At 42.0% G+C, this 18,162-nt stretch overlaps 2 protein-coding genes across 13 annotated transcripts in view; both read right to left on the minus strand.

Annotated features, from left to right (window-relative positions):
• LOC309598126 (unconventional myosin-Ic) overlaps positions 1–15,798 on the minus strand; it is an 80,977-nt gene extending 65,179 nt beyond the window's left edge. For 3 of the 7 annotated variants that reach the window (XM_082328306.1, XM_082328305.1, XM_082328303.1), the window contains exons 1-10: positions 12,611–13,389; positions 10,699–10,806; positions 9,903–10,011; positions 6,503–6,619; positions 6,000–6,172; positions 4,857–4,968; positions 4,175–4,284; positions 1,636–1,828; positions 1,251–1,388; positions 636–719 (exon numbers count right to left, since the gene is read on the minus strand). In XM_082328306.1, coding sequence (XP_082184432.1) covers positions 636–719; positions 1,251–1,388; positions 1,636–1,828; positions 4,175–4,284; positions 4,857–4,968; positions 6,000–6,172; positions 6,503–6,619; positions 9,903–10,011; positions 10,699–10,806; positions 12,611–12,732 — 1,266 coding nt within the window. In that variant the 5' untranslated portion in view covers positions 12,733–13,389. Of the gene's footprint in view, positions 1–635; positions 720–1,250; positions 1,389–1,635; positions 1,829–4,174; positions 4,285–4,856; positions 4,969–5,999; positions 6,173–6,502; positions 6,620–9,902; positions 10,012–10,698; positions 10,807–12,610; positions 13,390–13,422; positions 13,573–15,748 lie in introns of those variants that run through there. The other 4 variants (XM_082328304.1, XM_082328311.1, XM_082328307.1 and 1 more) reach the window with 3 other exon arrangements.
• PITPNA (phosphatidylinositol transfer protein alpha) overlaps positions 10,720–18,162 on the minus strand; it is a 29,202-nt gene continuing 21,759 nt past the window's right edge. For 2 of the 6 annotated variants that reach the window (XM_082328313.1, XM_082328315.1), the window contains 2 exons: positions 17,793–17,862; positions 13,767–16,461 (listed from right to left, as the gene is read on the minus strand). In XM_082328313.1, coding sequence (XP_082184439.1) covers positions 17,815–17,862 — 48 coding nt within the window. In that variant the 3' untranslated portion in view covers positions 13,767–16,461; positions 17,793–17,814. Of the gene's footprint in view, positions 10,807–13,766; positions 16,462–17,792; positions 17,863–18,162 lie in introns of those variants that run through there. The other 4 variants (XR_014229958.1, XR_014229959.1, XR_014229960.1 and 1 more) reach the window with 4 other exon arrangements.

An 18,162-nucleotide genomic window follows, 5' to 3' on the forward strand; every position in this document is an offset into this window, starting at 1 on the left:
ATTTCTGTTTGTTCAGATAAATACTTCTGGAAACAGATCATTTGTATTCAAAATAAGTTTTGTTTGTTTGTTTGTCTGCAGTAATTTCAGGTAATCGCTACTAGAAAGCTATGTAACAAACAGCAGTTTCTAAAGAGGGACCAAAACACTCAGTAGTCACAATGAAGAAAAGTCGAAGCAGCCCTAATCTGCAGCTGTATTAGATATCTGGAACTGCTTGTGTTAGGAACATGAGGTACTTACACCTGTAACAACAATCACGCAATAAATATTTAGGATACATTCGGCAACTTTGGCAATCAGATGAAAAAATGGCCAGTTACTTATTTCAGTGGCAGAAACAGACCAAAATATAAAATGATAGTAGTTTTTAATACAATGAAAAGACACCAGGGGAATAAATTGCTTTTCCATCAATTCCCCTAAGCAATATGATCACACCTGAGAAGGTGTGCTAGACTACCTGAAAATTAGTAAGAATTAGGAAGAGGGATTTTAAACAATATCATCACTCTCCATGAGCTTCGACTGGGAAAGAGGATACAGAACCCATAAGAGGAAAAGAGTATGGAACAAACAGACCTTGAATGCTACTCTATGGAAAACTACATTAGAAAGAAATACAATTGGCTTACTTGTTTACTGTCTTTGTTAGAAGAAATTTCATCATCTTCTACCCAAGCGTAAGTAACATAGTCATTCACATGCCTGAAAGCCACCTGCAAGGGAAGATGCAAACCATCAGCCTTCTGAAGGAAACGAAAACCGTACTACGTGGAACACTCGAAGCTGTGAGAGAGATGTGGGCTACTTCACTGAAGTCATTAAAACACTTTTAGGATCAAAACAATTCGAGGGCATGCACAAATCTTTTGTTTCTGAGAAGGTGCGAGTGCTCTGTTCTCTCACCCTTCCACTGACTTTTTATTTTTGCTCTTTCTTTGCTGCATAAATCTTTTGAACTGCAGGCATTAGGGGAGCACAATTCCTTTTCACAGCTTCTGTGCCATTTTAGTTAAATAAATCGCCACGTTATCTTAGCAGAGAATTTAAAGGGTGCGAAAGAGCTCACATCTATGCAACTAAACTGTCGGCATACAGAAACTAACGGCAATCAAGGATACACAAATAGTTCAGAGTTTTGCACTAGCAAGAATCACGATGTCCTATGACAGAAGAGTATCAACTACCTCCTCCAGACACATTCACCATCTTCGTTAGAGTGAAGAGCCATGACGCAGTAACATTACCTTGAAGAGTCCGATCCAGTCCCAAGCACTGCTTGGGAATTCAGGCACTGCGGAATAGCTGATTAGAACATCGTGTTCCGCACTCCACTCACCCTCGGGATTCAGCGTGACCAAAGGATCTGACAGAAGAGGCTTCAACTAGACAAAAGAACAGAATTTGAAGTCAGTCAAGTGTGTCATTCTTTCAGGTATTCTTTTCAAGTTATTCTCTGCCACACCTGCTTGGGACTCCTGACTGAATGGAAATAACCTGAAAGCAATTTGCTGCCTTCACTATAATCAGAATGAAACAGAGATTATGACTTACACAGTTTAAAAAACCAGCTTCTGTAAGGCAAGACTCAGTAAAACAAACTTTTTCTTAACAACATAACTGGGACAGCACCTCAAGCCCAAAAGTTCCTGTAACAGGTTTGTGATCACTGATGCCATAGCTCATGTGACTGATATAGTTACTCAAAGTAACAGAAATTGTCTGTTCTTCTTCAGAGAATTCGCCTTCTTTTGATGCATGCTGGCAGAGATTTTTCACTCTCCAAAGAATTCTATCAGTCCACGCTGGCTTTCTTTTCTTCTCACTGCAAAAGTGTAAGAGAAAAGTGAAATGAGAAGAAAATCAGTTGCCAAAAGCTAAGATTACTGTGCAAAATCTACTCAAAGTCGAAAGACTGTCAGATACATATTAATAAAAGAAGGCAATCACATCCAAGCTTCATTTTACAGCTCTGTTCAATATGCTTTACAACCAAGGTTTCCTGAATTTGAACTCAACTCCATTGACCACAGGTAAGTTTCATGCGTTTCTGAGAGAGGAGTAAAATGAAGGGGAGAAGGGCATTTCGATGGGTTAGTCAGCTTCGTACAGGAAATGATACTTTCTCCTAAAACACTCCACGAAAACATGCAAGAAAATTGAGATAATAGAGCAACTGCCCCAAGCTTCAAAAGTATAGTCATTCTGAGAAAAGGGGCATAAACTTAAGGAAGATGTAGGAATAGTCTGAATGATGTCTGAAATTATTCAAAACATTCGAGAACAAGTTTCTTTTAACAACAAAAAACAGACAGACTTAGGCAGCTTATACTCATCACAGGTGACACAGCAATGCTTTTATTTAAAGCTCCTCTAACTTGTTACTAGCCTGTATTTCAAGTCTGTAAGCTATTGCTGTCTCATAAAAAAAGGCTTTAAAGATTCCATAATCAAGAAAGTTGCGTCTGCAACCTGCAAGTGTGCAATACATCGAACTGTAATCATAATTCAGAGTTTCCTTTTATACCATATCAATAACAACAGAAGACATGAGCCTTTCGTGGTTCTCTCTGTAGTGGGAGGAAGACTTAACAGCAACTCTCTGTATGGATGTATCACTTCAAATTGAAATGGAGAAAAGATCATACCCTATGGAAGAGGAATTAGAACGGACTGGATTGAATTATAAAAGTTAATGAGCAGGATGTGTAAGGAAAACTGTCAGTTTAATAACTTTGAATATGAAAATCATCATGAACTGGAAATGCCATTTAGTTCAATATTCAACATACTTTTGTTTCACCCCTTCCCACGTAAAAGTCTGGCTCACCTTTAAGAAGGTGGAAAGATTTTAAATGACTACGGGGACATATCCCACTTACTCCATAATTACATAAACCAACAGAAATCTTTACGAGCTGCCGTATCTCTGCTCTGCTGTGCAAGAAAATACCAAAAGAACAGCTGAAGTTAATACACTCGCTATTTTAGAGAAAATGGCCTATCGGATGGGAAACAAAACCTCAAAATCCACATTGAAAAAGGATCAAAGATAACAAAATACCGTGTGCTTCATATAAAGCATACTTTTCAAGGGCGTGTGCCTTGAGGTCTGCTGACCACCCCCCATCCAACCAGAGTATCTCTGCTAGCTGTAACAGCAGCAGAATGCACACAGTACGCGTAAGCATACTTTCTGTTCTTTAAATGAGCCAATACAGACTATTAGGCTATGAATCATTCTTAGAATGTCTAGGTTTGGATTATTAGAAGTATTTTCTGTTAACTGGATTTACTGCTGGTCCCATTATATCTCTTCACACTCAATTAGGGAGCAAAATGTCTTTGGATCCAAATAAACAAACTTCCAATATTAAGTGCAACAGCAGAGTAGGTAACACTACAGCTTTCAGACAGGTTCAGAAAATCCCTGAAGAAAATCAGCTGTCATCTGATTTTCAAATATTTCACAAAAATCAAATCAAAAGCTCGGGAATGAGCATTGTTTTGATTCTGAAATATTTACAAATCTATGAAATCCAGAAAGTTCTCTTCTTACTTAAACCAAAACAGGGACTTCTGCTCTCTGGAAGTAAAGAAAAAGATCAGTACAAAACCCGTTTGGACAGGAACTTATCCTTCTGTTAAAACATAAGACTAATACTTAACAATAAACTTTAGTGTTGGAGAAAAACTTTGGAAACATAAGCTACTCCATTTTCAACTTAAAGAACATTATTAAGACACATTTACATTTATTTTCAAATACAAGCACTATCAAATGGAATGCTTAAATAGAAAAGGAAAACAAAAACTGCAATTACTTTTTTCCTTTTGCTCACTTCTGAGAACCAATGGGCACTTTTAGTATTAAAGAACAAAAAAGAAGTGGCTCGAACAAGCCCTGGTTTATTCTGTTAATCTAGTCTTTCCAAAACGAAAGCTGGGTTGTTTCACTGCTTTCCTCATGCGATCAGCAGACTCAGGCTTCTTCAGTCAGAAATATTCACTTATTCAGACTTGACCACTGAAGGAGCCTAACAGAATAGCGCAAGAGCCCCAGCTAACCAGTACGTTCAGGAAATTCAGGTTTGCTTACTACAGTACTATTTAGTCAAGCACCCATTCACTTTAATATTCCATGCCTAAACTCATCTTATCATGCTTTTACCTTGTATCATATACGTCTGAATAAAGGTCAAACTTGTAGGTGGGTTTAAACTGCAGAGGACCCTCTATGAATTCCTGAAGAAATGCTTCCTTCTTTTTTGCCATATTTAACTGCAGAAATAAAAAGTAACTTTTTAAGATTATGTTTAAAAATCAGAGCTTAAAGGGCAATTGGGAAAGGAGCTGAGAAAGCATCTTCCAAGAAGAATTAAAAATCTCAGTCAGTACAACATATTTGGAAAGGTAAATTCAAAGTGCCTCTCTGTTACTGCCAGAACTCTTGACACGATCTCTTTAAAAGTTTTGTAGCGGTTCTACTCAACACAAATTCCAGAATAAGCTTCTCTTAAAAATCATTTTTGGGAGAAGAAAAAAGGAGGAGAAATTAAGGTGAAGAAAAATTCACAAGCCATGAGGTTCAAAGAAAGCTTCAGTCAAACGTGAGTATTTCAAACGAGTAAGAAACTAAACAAAAGCAGAAAAAGTTTGCAATTAATTGAGGCTTATGACTGAGAAGTGAGAGAGCGAACAGCGAGATCTGTTCCACCTCATGACTACTCTGAATTTGTGTTCTTTAATAAAAACCAGAAACTCAAGAGGTAACGTTAACAACCCTGTTGCATTTGTATGCATTAAAAACAAAACAAACAAACAAAACCCCCAAACAGATTAAGACAACACACCTGGTCCTTTTCCCACAGCAGATTGTAACGCTTATTATTTATTGATTCTCGGACAAAATGTATGCCATAATCTGCTATCCGGAAGTTTAGATCTCCAAACCAGAAGAGAACACTAAAAAAAAAAAAAAGAAAAAAAAAATAGAAGAGCGAAAAACCAGGGAAGATTTATAGGAATCTATTAACATGAGGGAAGAATTCAATACAATCTAAGCCATTACGCTAATTAGGCGCTCTAATCACTTGTATTATTTAATCTAAACAGCTTAAACACAAACATTAAGTAGTTACAGATAGGCTTACACAGGGATAACCTGCTGCTAAACAGAAAATTTAAAGGAATTGAAATAGTAAATTAAGTCCCTTGCATTCTTGTCGCTTGCTCATTACTGCCTGGGTATTAACTTCTCCCGAGTCTCCTAACGACTTACATCTCTCTTAGAGACACATTTAGAATTAAATTTCAACAGTAGGTAAAATAATTCACAGAATTCATGACCTATGAGGGCTCTGGTTTAGTGCCTCGGGAAAGCAGGGATACATACTGGGTGTTCTATCGTTATTAGGAAAGAGAGTTATTATCGCGGAGCACTGGAGTGTATCGTCAGCAATGCTTTACACAACAGGAAAGCTGTCTCTTCAAGTAAACTCACTTCTCTCTGAAAATCCCTACTTTCAACGTTTTGTTCAGGGGTGGGTACCCCAAACTTCATCTTATGGAAAGAAAACTTTTATTTTAATGCCATTTGTTATTTCTTCTTAGAAGATGACAGTAGGTGATTTGGTACATGCCCATGCACATAATCAAGAAAATTAAACACATTAAATTGAAATATCAAACACTTATACTAAGGTAGGAAAAGTAATGATTTTGAAACTCACGTGTCATACATTTTTACCTAATTTTAATGAACTCATTAACAATTAAAGTGATAATACATATCTATTCTGGATTTATCTGTCCTGGCAGTTTTATGGGTATAAAAAAATTACCAAACTAAAATGCTTTTCTCAACCTTTTTCTAAGCGGTTCTATCACCATCTTTAGACCCCAGCACATGAAAACAACGGAACATAGAAACAACTCCTGCAGAATTAAGGAACAACAGCGCAATCCGGGGCCCAAACAACGAGTGAACAACTCACTCATGATCCAAGGTACTTGGAACATCCTCTCCTTCAAACTGCATTTCCAGAATTTTCTCAAAGTCATCCAGTCGCTGCTCTGTGTTCTCCATGTGAGCTGGCAAGTGGCAGTTCATGAAACAAACTGTATGACCGTAGAGGGACATGCGAATGGTGACTCCTCCTTTGTTCCCCTGGTGTGGAAGATTAACAACGTTCTCTGAAACTGCAGTCAACACCTGCAGGCGCAACTATTACCACCACCTATAAATTTTTAAATCTTGCTATTTAGATTTAAATGAATACCATTTCTTCCTACATAAGTTGTTGTATATCAGCTAATAAACTGGTAAAATTACGGTCTGTGCTGCATACAAGGTTCAAACAAGCGAGTCTCGCTGCTCGCCAGTTTATTCATATTTAAGTAAACCCTAGACACTCTCTCGCATCGTGAAAGCATCCAGAGGCACACACCACCGTGAGCAGAAGTGACCAAGGCAATCAAGTCTCAGACGCTTCCTTACCCAGTATCCATACAGGCCCGTGCGTGTGTAGTGGGTGTGAACGTCCCGTATGAAAGGAAGGTGGGCATGCTTCACAAAGATCAGAAGTAGTAATCCCTGCATGCGAACGGAGGAGAGCTGGAAGAGATACGGAAGAGGGAATGGTCATTTCCAGGGAGGTATCTGGCATGCCTTGGGGCTACTTCATAGGAGCTTTTAGGTGAAGGATGCCATAGCAGAAGTCATGCAATTCCCTCGCCAAGCCTGGCTTCAATACTGTGACCAGTAAATGCGGATGCGTTTCAGTGCTGTACAGAATACATTCTTACTGTAGCCTTGCTTATAAACAACTCTGATGAATCTCTCAACTAATTAACATTAGTTATAACATTTTATTACAAATCTGAAGTTGACCTCAAAACGTGTATTTGCCCGAACATCTTCAAAGACCTTTCTGCTGCCTCACCAGCCTCTTGTTTCTACCTTCAAGCATTCTGTTCATGAAGAACCAAATCCTTGATTTTTCACCTATAATCTTAATAGTGCCACCTACAAGTCATAGAATCATGGAATCACGGAATATCCTGAGTTGGAAGGGACCCCTGAGGACCATCGAGTCCAACTCCTGTCCCTGCCCAGGACAACCCCAAAAATCACACCCTATGTCTGAGGGCATTGGCCAATCGCTTCTTCAATGTTGCCAGGCTTGGCGCCGTGACTGCCTCCCGGGGGAGCCTGTTCCAGCGCTCCACCACCCTCTGGGGGAAGAACCTTTTCCTAATGTCCAACCTAAACCCCCCTGGCATGTCTTCCCGCCATTCCCTCGGGTCTCCTGTCGGTGGTGGTCAGGGAGAAGAGATCAGTGCCTGCCCCTCCTCTTCCCTCGTGAGGAAGCTGTAGACTGCGACTGTAGACTGTCCTCCAACAGGAGCAAGTTTTTCAAACTGAAACATCCTGCAGCATATAACTAATCATTCTAAACCCCATTAAAATGCCTAAAAAGCACAGCAGTTCCTCCTAGGCATTTGCAAAAACAATGAGCTGCAAACAGCAGTAACTCTTGCCTGCAATGCCTGTAAAAACTGATTTACCGAATACTTCCAAAGCAAAGGTGCTTAGGGAGCACGTAAGATACTGTTTAAGCTTTAAGATATCAGGGTTTTTTTGTGGTTTGGGTTTTTGGGTGTGTGTGTGTGGAAATAGTCTAACAAAGATGCTCTTCATTAAAAATTTATGAACTTTACAATGTTCCTGGCATGAGACACAAAACTCATTTTAAGTGTTTGTTTTAATGATAATGATTCAATTTAAAATACAGATATTGAAATACATTAATTGTAGTTCAATTTTATGCTGGATGAACTTAGAGAAAGACTACATTAGAATAAAACCTGATATTAAGAGTAACACTGACTATACAACTGCCGGAGAAGTACACAAACTCAGCCCAAAATTTAAAACAGAATTTCTCCTTTCTTTGCCTCCACGTCTACACAACTAAATGATTTCAGAATATATGTTAATGTTTTCATTGTCCTTGAAGCCAACAAAGTACTAAACAGTATACTGAAATGATGGATGGCAATTACTAGATAATGCCTAAATATTTGTATCTGATCAGACATTGGGTGCAACCGGGATTCTCCTTTCCATAATTACGTTCACGAGATAGCAAAATCTTTCAGTCCCTTTACTATTTGCTACATTTCATTCTGCTGTGGGCCAGTCCCCAGACATTTCTCAAGATCCATATGAAACCTCTTCTCTCTGTAGATCCTGAACACCAAAACACAATGGATCCCTCCTCTGCTGGAACTAGCCCTAGTCCCACCAATACGCAGTGCCAAATCAAGCAAAGACCCTTCATAGAGGGGACGTGATTCTGGTTATGGGGGAAGAATCGACTGACTCCAATCAGCTTAACACTCTGAAACCAGACCCTGTCCTTGAAGGGTCAGAACGCCCCAAGGATGGCAACTGCCCCTCTGCACCCAACCGCGTGGCAGGTCAGCGAGGAAGGGGTAACCGTTCCTCCCCTCCTCAGCCAGCGCCCCAGGTAAGTCCTAGCACGAGCTCTCCTGGCCGCCTGTTTTGATTTTGCCTGGCCTGACAGTCCCCTCTTATTATTAGAGCTAATCAAGTCCTGCTGAAAACCATTAGGTGGCAGCATCCATTCATTAGTGTGTCCAAAGGGCCACATTTATAAAGGAGACTTCAAAATCAACCATGCATACCGCTAGAATTCTTTTTAACTGCCTGTATACAGGGCCTGAATGTCAGCCCGCAGTCAGATTTTGAATGTTTGTCAGCAGTGACTTACACTAGAATGAACAATGGGTTTTTTCCTTTTTATAATTCCCAATGGGTCCTTTGTTTTGTTTAATTACAGTTAAAAGAATGGCACCACTACTGAGTCTGATTAGCACGCAGAAAATACAATCATCTCAGCAAAGTCACCCTGAAGTAATGCCTGATTTAGAAAACCAATACAACATCCAAAAGGCTTTTAATATCTCTTTATTACAGAAATTCAGGATATCCTCCTATGTTTATTGTTTGCATTAAGCTAGTACTTTAGCTGATCTTATGCCCCAGATATTACCAAAAATCTTGTCATTTAAACTACCATACAAATTCTAGGCCTTCAATCAAAAATAAAGTCCTCAGAAAAATATATATACATGCTAAAATCCTGTTTTACATATATGCCATTTATTTTCACCTGCAAACAAGTTGGAAAAAAAAAAGAAAAAGAAACCTTACCAACCTTAACGAAAATCACTGCCATTGCTTGGGACATTTATAGTGAAAGCAGGTACTTAAGCAGACTACATTAGAAGCATCACAATACAGTTCCCCAATATTGCACAGAGCAAAAAAATTTTCTACAAACAAGAGAGAGATAAAGATATTGTGGCCACAAGAAATACGCTGTTGAGTGTAAGTTTACATCACATTTCATTTTAAATAATCTCATTACTCTGCTCCTTGAGAATGCATTCTTATTACGACAGGAGCATTCTTCCGTTCATCACACGGCTCTGCAGCACCTACACAGGCCACTGCCAGTATATCGGAGCAACCTCTTGCTGTTTGTCATCTGAGCTGCAGAAGCTTAAAAACCACCCAGCTATTCCAAATGAGAAATGAAAAACCACATGTCCAATTTTTACTGCTAAAATTAAGGACATTATTATTAATAGAGAAAAATTATCCAATTGCCTTTATCAACAAACCAGGAAACCCAAGTGTGATGAAGAATCACTTCTAACATAAGCGTACCTATGGAAGTGACTGACACCTGCAAGAAACACCATCAACTTATCTTTTATGGAGAGTTTGAGGGGGAAAGAAATCTGAATGGAGCTGGGGAAGACATTTTCCTTCACTGCTGTGACACTTAAGAGATGTAAACAATTACCTTGATATATCCCAATGGAGACAACACAGTCATGAAAAAAATGCTCCATGGATCATCAAATGCCAAGTCAGACAGAAAATTTGTGATTCTCGAGTTCACCTCCTGTAAGCTGAATACATCAAGATTACTCACGCTGTATCACCTGGTTTGGACAGAATCACATAACCTGTTCAGAGCACAGACCGCAACACCCTAACAGACCTCTCGCAGCTAAGTCAGAAATTTCGTGCTGGTCAGTTTCTCATTTGCAAGCAGCTTAACCCATCCACAGGTCTAACGCACCTAACCCCGAGAAAAGCAAAGTTAAAGGAGCTTACATACACCTGAAGACGGAGGTTAAGACTGCTAGACTCGAGACATGTTATGACAAGTAACGTGACTGTCAGGTCTTTAAACTTTCAAGAAAGTTTGGAAAACACGACGGCAGATTGTGCCTAATAAGCTTGCACTAATTTCTTTAAAACATGCTGAATTTTGGATAACTTTCATATCAAAATGAATACGCCTCTACGTGCCAACAAAGAAAACAGCAGCCAAAAACTTTTTGTGTGTTTAGAAAAAAGATACTCTGGATTTTGCCACAAACAACAGCGGAAAGGAGAGAAGATTCTCTTGCTATAAATCGTCTCGGTTCTAAGTCACCAACTCTAGCCTTTACCTTCTGTTAGCAATAATGTCAAACCACCTCCTAGGCAGTGATTCACACAGCACAGTCCTCCCAAAACAGACAGTAAGCTGCTGAGACTTGGCAGTTTTGCAATAAACTGACAAAGCAAGTTCTCTAACATATACTTACCCTATAACATACATATCCATAGTTGGGCCCGGTGAATTGAGCTGAAGTAAACTAGTGACCTCAGGAGGCGGAGAAGCTGTGCCCACGTTCCAGGTAACTAAGTGCAGTCTGCAAACAAACAAACAAAAATCACACAAAACCAATGCTAAAACTGAACCGTGAACAGGTAACCAACCCTAAGAGCATCTAATTTCCCCACAGAATTTTTATCTACAGAAAACAAAGATTTTCTGTCACTTTTCATCAGTCAGAAATCTATTTATTAGCTAGCATTAAAAAAAAAACCCCAACAACACAAAACCAATCAACTAGAGGGAACAAAACCTGAATTCTCGCCACTTATCCTTCAGCTTTTTCCCCCAGATAAGGAAAGCTTCATCTAGCGTGCGAGACACTTCTTCATGAATTTCATCATCCGAACTGATGTCCTCCACACAAGCCATGAGCTGGGCTACCCGCTGACGGAGCTGCAAGCGGCCGCTGGACCCTGCGCTGCTGAAACTTGCAGAACGGCTGCGGAAGTTGTGCAGGCTTTCTAAATCGCTTAGGGAGAGGGCTGCTGAATCTTGAAATGCATCTTCACGACTGAAGGATGCCATTTGCTCAAAAGAAAAGAATAACTACGCTCTGAAGGAGTAGCCCATTAAAATCCAAAGTGCAAAAGGAACAGATGGCTAAGGGTCTTCCAGATCAAGTTTTCACTCGTGTGAAATTCAGCATTGCTTCTAACGCGAAAGGACAAACGTACGTGCGGCAACACTGAAAAAAACTGTAGCACTACCACCACGCTCAATGGGCTGTTACAAAAGCCGCAATCACATCCCACCTCACACAGGGAATTGTTTCTTCACAATAGATTTAATGTGGTTAATTCTATAAGCTCAAGATTTAAAAGAACTTATTGTTGATTTGATTCAATCATGTGCCTCCATCTGTAGGCTAGCAGGAAAATAATCTCCAGCTCCCAAACCTGCAAATGCACAGTTCTGACCAAAAGCAAGCAAAGCTACTGCTCCTCTCGAGCACTGTCAGACACAGTCGCGTGCCGCAGGGCTTGTCTATTGGTTCTTTATAAGATGGTAACCTCAGTATCAGAGCTTCGAAAAAGGGATTCACTTTACCGTCAGTCTTGTTACGTGTCAGACAAACTTAAAAAACAGTAAGCTGTTAATTTTCCATCCATCTTAGGGTCCTATAAGGACCTTATAAACACTGATAGTTAAATAGTGACTCCTACCAATACAGCCATTATTAGGGCCATATTTTTATCCCCAATCAGCTGCCTGCTCGAGGTGACACACAATGTATGTGGAAGAGCTGGAAAGTGACCTTGCATACCAGACTAAAATGATCCATAATTTCTCTCACGAATAGTTTATAAGACTACACTGAAGTCAGCCAAAAGCTATTCTAAACCAAATTTCTAGGGGGAAGAAAAAAAGGTATGTGTGCTGCAGACCTAATTCTGCCATCAGCAACGTATCACTTGGGAACAGTCTCCAGTTACTAATTTTGTAAGATAATTATCTGATTAAACAAAACTGAAATAATATTGAAGTCTTCAGTCATTACTGACAGAAATTAAATTCCTCAAAGTGCCCAGTATCCACACTACTGATAAGAACCCAGGAAAGACTGCAGTGCTAGAATTCACACCAAAAGAAAAAATACTTGTAAAAATTTCAAGAGCATCCTTAATAATTCAGTTTCACTGTAGGTTATGACTACGTCTGCAGGAAAAACTTCATAGTGAGGAACGTACGGGCATCTGCAAAGCAAATAACCTCCAGCGTTACGCAGTCCCAAAGGTGTACTGATGCTCAGGTCTCTACAACCTAAACGGTTCTATGATTCTACGATTCATGGCCGTGCAAGTGCTGCCCGCAGCAAGGAGGGGAGAGTAGAGCCATACCGATTTTCACCGGACGCCACAAAGCCAGCCTTCACCGGAGGGAGGAGGAGGATGCTCAAACTATTCTGGAGGCTTTCAGTGCCACTAGAGCACGGTCTCAGGTACGCTTTCTGCAAACACATTGCTCAATACAAGCAAACTAATGAAGACATTATTTAGCGTCACTGAGCCCTGAAATGATTCAACAGCAGAGAATTTTTTAGGGTCATAGTGTTTGTAATACTATATAAACATAAAAAAGACGACTTTTAAGATTTTTGAGTAAATGTTAGTGTTTGTTGTGGGTGTTTTTTTTTTTTATTTTTCCTGTTCTAGAACTCGACTACCCTTTAAGGAGATTTCTCCAGTGACCCAAGCTCACAGCGCGTGACACCGCAACTTATCACCACAGAAGACGCAACGCGAAGATGCAATACATAAACACCGTAAAAGCAGAAGTGAAGCATTTATTCAAGCTCCTTCCTCACGACGAGCGGGGAATTTGAGGCTCTGGACACCGCAACAGCAGGCGCAGCAGATCTCGCCCTCGTTAAACCTAAGCAGGTCTCTGGGAAGCCCCAAGGACCCGAGCAACGCTCCGCGAGCCTCCCGACGCGCCCCCGGTACCGACGCCTTCGAAGCAGAAAATCAGCTTTCCTCCTCTCTTCCATATGACTACGTAACGTCGCCAATTAGTAGAACTCCCTGGCAATAAGCAGGAACACACGTTTCGCTAATTCTCAGCTAATGACGTAACGACTGAGCTACTTTTCTCCCGCACTCGCCGAAGCCGCCCTCAGACCCGCGCCCCGCCGCCCCCCCCCCCCGCTCACCTCAGCTCCCTGACGGCGCCGCGCTGCGCCGGGCCCGCGGGCTCCATCCCCGGGCCTCCGGTCGGGGGAAGCGCTGCGAAGGGGACGGCGGAGGCCCCGGCCCGGCCTCCCCTCGCCCGGCGCGGCCCGGCGCGGCCCGGCGCCTCCCCGCTCGCCTCAGCGGCTCCGCGCCCGTTGGCCGCGTGACGCGGGCGGGGCGGGGCGGCGCGAGGCCGGCGGCGCGCGGGGACGCCGCCCGGCGCGCGGGAGGACCGCGGCGGCGCGTGCAGCAGCAGCAGCAGCAGCAGCAGCGCGGCCTTTGCACCCCCGGGCTGCACCCAGACAAAGGAGGCGGAGGCGTGAAGCTCTGTCTAGTATTTTATTAGATTTCGTTTCCAATATGCCTGTATTGGAAGATTAGGAGACAAAAAAAGGCACAAACTCACATTAAAGAAACAACGAGATAATCTAACCCATTCTACAAAGTGTGTGTTGCCAAAGGAAAGAGCACGATGAACTCGCCAGAGGGGGTCGGGGAGGCCCAGCGGGGATGAACCCAGAGGGGTGCAGCGTCGGGGGGCAGGCGGCCCCGCCAGAAGCCGGCCTGACGCGGGCTGCGGCGAGGCTGCTGTGCGGAGCCCCGAAGGCGCCCGGGTCGGGGGCACAGCGCAGGCCCAGGCGTCTGCCCAAAGCCAGCGAGCGGCTGCGGCGCGGCAACGCCGCGCCAGCCTCGCTCGCGGGAACCAAGCGTCGGGACTGGAAGGGCTTCACAGGATTTGTCTACCCCAAGGCTGAGGGATGCTTTCACTTTGCATTAAATTGGAAGGAAAGCAAGCAAGGGGCAGGGAAGGGGGAAGTACTCAGGCCGGAGTTCCTGCTTCCCCCCCCTCCAGTTTTTCCACTAATCAGGAAAGCTTTGTGTAAAAGCTCTTACTCTGAAATCAGAGGATCAAAAAAGGATTGCATGGTGGAATGTTACAATCTGCTTCCACAGCGATTAGTGTCATCGGGTAGAAAGCCTCTTGGATAACACAAACTGAAAGAACAAGTGTGCCATGTGCATTCTCAGGTTGTCCTCAAGCGTAAGAATCCCTCAAAACGTAACCGACAAACACGAACGGAAGTCAGTGCATAAATTCTCAGTTAAAAACACTTTAAACTGAAAGAACTATAAGTGGGGCCTACGCTCCTAGAATACTTCTTGAACAGCTATAGAAGATGCCACGAAACATCCTGGTCCCAAATAGCCTTGCAGATTAAAATTTAGTTTCTTCACCTATTTTACAATAAATTTGTTTTACTTCAGCCTGGTGAGATTGCTAAAAATCCCTCAATCCCCACCCCGCAAAACCGTCTGAGGTCACTGAGAAGAGCCTGCCAGAGTTACTGGTACAATTCAGAGCTTATTGCACTTAGACATGAGTAAGGCAAAATAACAAACTAAAAATAAAGGGATAAACTGCCCCCTCCCCAGAACCCAAACGCCATCCTCTCCCTCCAGAGCATGCCTCGTCTGCCCTCGCACTGAAAACGGTCCCGATCCCAGCAGACGCTTGTTCGGCGTGGCATGGGATCATTTCAGCATCTCCTGCTTGCAGGAATGTGAAGGGCTGAAGGAGTCGGATGCATTACAGAAGGCCAAAAAGACTCCTCGGAAGTGGCAATACACCCACGACTGTGTTTGGCATTCAGTATTTCGTGTTAGTGCCGCCAAATACAGATGTGGAAAATAAAGTGATTACTACTAGGAAAAAAAAAAAAAAAAGAAAAATCAAACATTGGGCCTTAGGCATAAGCAAAGAAATTGGGTTTTTTTCTCATATGTATTTAATAAAGCAGCATTTCTTTGATTCTGTTCTGCTTATTTGATTGTCTAAAGCTGATATCAACATAAGGATAGTTACAGTAAGTATTTGAATTCATTAAATAACCAGAGCTCTTTACATTGTTTAACAGTATCTTTTGTGATTTATAGTAACCGACAGATACACTAGAAAACAACTGCAGGTCTTCGTAAGTGGCTTTTTTATAGCATGAAAGGAGATATTTTAGTCAGTCTTGCAATGGGAAGAATATTATTGCTGAGCAGAACCACCGACCCAGGCACCTGGATGTAACCAGATACCAAGACTTGACTTGTACACCAGCTTTTCCTACATCCCAATTTGTCCAGGAGGAATCACATTATTATCAGTCAAAATAATTTTAGCTTTGTAAGTTACGGGAAGTCTCAGTAAATAAAAAACCGGGAAGTTGCAACATAGGTCAAGCAACTTTTCATAATGATTTTGTCAGACTGACACACGCCGCTGAAGGAAAACCCAGCTACCACTGAACTGAACCTCACCAGTTCGGTGCTGAAGGCCCTCGCACGGGGATGCTGAACGCAGCTTCTGTGCAGTCTTTAATTCGTGTGTGCTAAGACAGAACAGGGTAATGCCGTGCAGAAGCCACGTATCACAATTCATCACAGACCAAGAACTACATCTGGCTACTCCTGATTATGTACTCAGATTACATGCCATTAAATTTCTTACCCTGGGAGCAAGGGTCAGAGCATAGCATTTTGTGGAATAGTTTTGCACTCTAAAACACTGACAGTTTCCCTCTCCAAACAGACATTCAAAGAATGGTGAAGGGCTGGGCGGGAACAAAGGTGGCAGTTTATCCCACTTGGAAAAAAAAAAAAAAGGGGGGGAAAAAAAAAAAAATCTAAGTCACCACATCACAAGACTATTTTAGCTAAAAATGTCACCTGGAAATCAAACAGGGCCACATGGAAATTGGTCTGAACACAATGAAAAAAAAGGAGGGAGGAGTCGTAAATACAGCGATCTCTAAGTCACACGTCTCCAAGGAGCTACCTCCTTCATGTACGTGCTAACATTGGAGTGCTTAGTACCAGACGGTCTATTTGCTCACAATATTAAGGGGCATCTAGAATTAGCTATGGGAGATTTAAAATCGCCTGCCGATTGGATATAGAAAGGCTGGATCCAGAGATGGTCCGTCAGTCAAGAGTGTGGATTCCCCGGGCCTTCCTGATGACTGTCTTGCAAACTAAAATAAAGAGACAACAGGAAAACATTTTAGAACCACTTTGGAGGAGCAGTGTGCCGAAAGAAGTGTCAGCCTGAACCTTCAGAAAGCAAATGTGAGACACGCTGTCACCAGTGCAGACAGTGGCAACGCACCGCTGCACCATTACACTTCAGCACCGATCCAGAGCAGAATTTCCAACATAGCCTAAAAGTTACAGACAGAAGTTGCAATTTAAACAATCCAACAAGTCCAGAGGCTACGATACAATTGAGAAGATCACCAACTCATTTTCTCTAAGAACTAGAACAAACGTGAATGAAAAGGAAACTAAAAAGGTTTAAGTTGCATTAAAAAATTAAAACATATCTATCAGAAGACACCCCTTCAGACACTCCCTGACCTCCTGTTCCCCACTTACCACCAAACAACCAGCAGATAACAGAGGACAAGCAGAGGCAAACAGCCAGTGCTTGATAAGGCCGTGGTTCTGCCCCACCCCATTCGTCCCACGGACAGCTAGGATGGCGTTTTACTGCCCTAGGAAAGTTGTGTGCAACTTGGACTTCTCTACGTAAATGGACAATTACTTCTCTCTCCTCACCTTCTTACTCCCCTAATACTACACCACGTTTTTGCACAGTGTCTAAGAAAAACCCACCAAAACCAAAGCCCAAAATGATTACGCAATTTAACAGAGTAAGGTCCAACATTCTCAGCACTGCTCGCAGGTTATCGTCCAGCACGCTGTCTGGAATACAGGCTAGGGATTTGGCCAACAAAGGCAAATTCATAGATGCTCTCCAGTATGAGAGTCCCTCCCCTGCCCAGGTAGCATACTTATAACGGAACAGATGAAAACCAAGTCAAAAACTAAAATTGTCATTGCTGCTTCTCCTGCAATGTGCAAGTGTTGCTCCAGGCCTTGGCCCATTAGTAAATACTGTTAACGAACAACGCAAGAAGTACATTCCAAGCATATCTGCAAGGAATTTTCAATTTCTGAATGTATTCTAAGTATTTGCAGGTCCAACTTATTCTTTTGGGACTGACAAAAGTTCCTCTGCAAGTCATGGAAAGTAACACATGCATTACAAAAATAAGAATAGCAGTGAAGTCTACAAAATGTTGTAACACATTTTTCTTACACTTTTCACTCCGACATTTCGTTGGAATAGTTCTGAAACAAGACAGTAATCTTACTCGTCAACCTGTCAGTGAAACAGGTTCACTATACAAACAATACCACAGATTTGCCTGCCAGAAACTATGACCAGGATCATTTCTTACCCAAATGTATTTTTTCTCCTAAATAGAGCAGTACAGAGTTTTGTCAAACTCTCAATACCTACAGTGCACAAGGAAGAAGTCACGTTAGTCATCTGCAGCCGTCATTCCTTTCACTGGATCTTTTTCTCTCATCTGAAAGAGAAAACACCATTCAAGTACTGATTCTCAAATGATGTTATCTCAAAATTTACCAGTATGGACCACGTTAAGCTACCTCCTTTATGTAAGACACTGATTGTATCCGAGCATCCCAAATCGGTGTTTGTGAACATGCACATGCAGGCACCATTTCTGGTTAAGCTGCAGGTCTGCGAGGGATCTGGAACCGTTACCAAAGGGCAGAGCGTACATGAAACTATAGTGAAATATCGTGAGGCATGAAGGAAGAGAAGGGTGCAGTGCAGGACACAAACCGTGGAACAATGTACTCAC

This window comes from Platalea leucorodia, assembly GCF_965183815.1.
Source record: "Platalea leucorodia genome assembly, chromosome: 16".
Lineage (NCBI taxonomy): Eukaryota > Metazoa > Chordata > Aves > Pelecaniformes > Threskiornithidae > Platalea > Platalea leucorodia.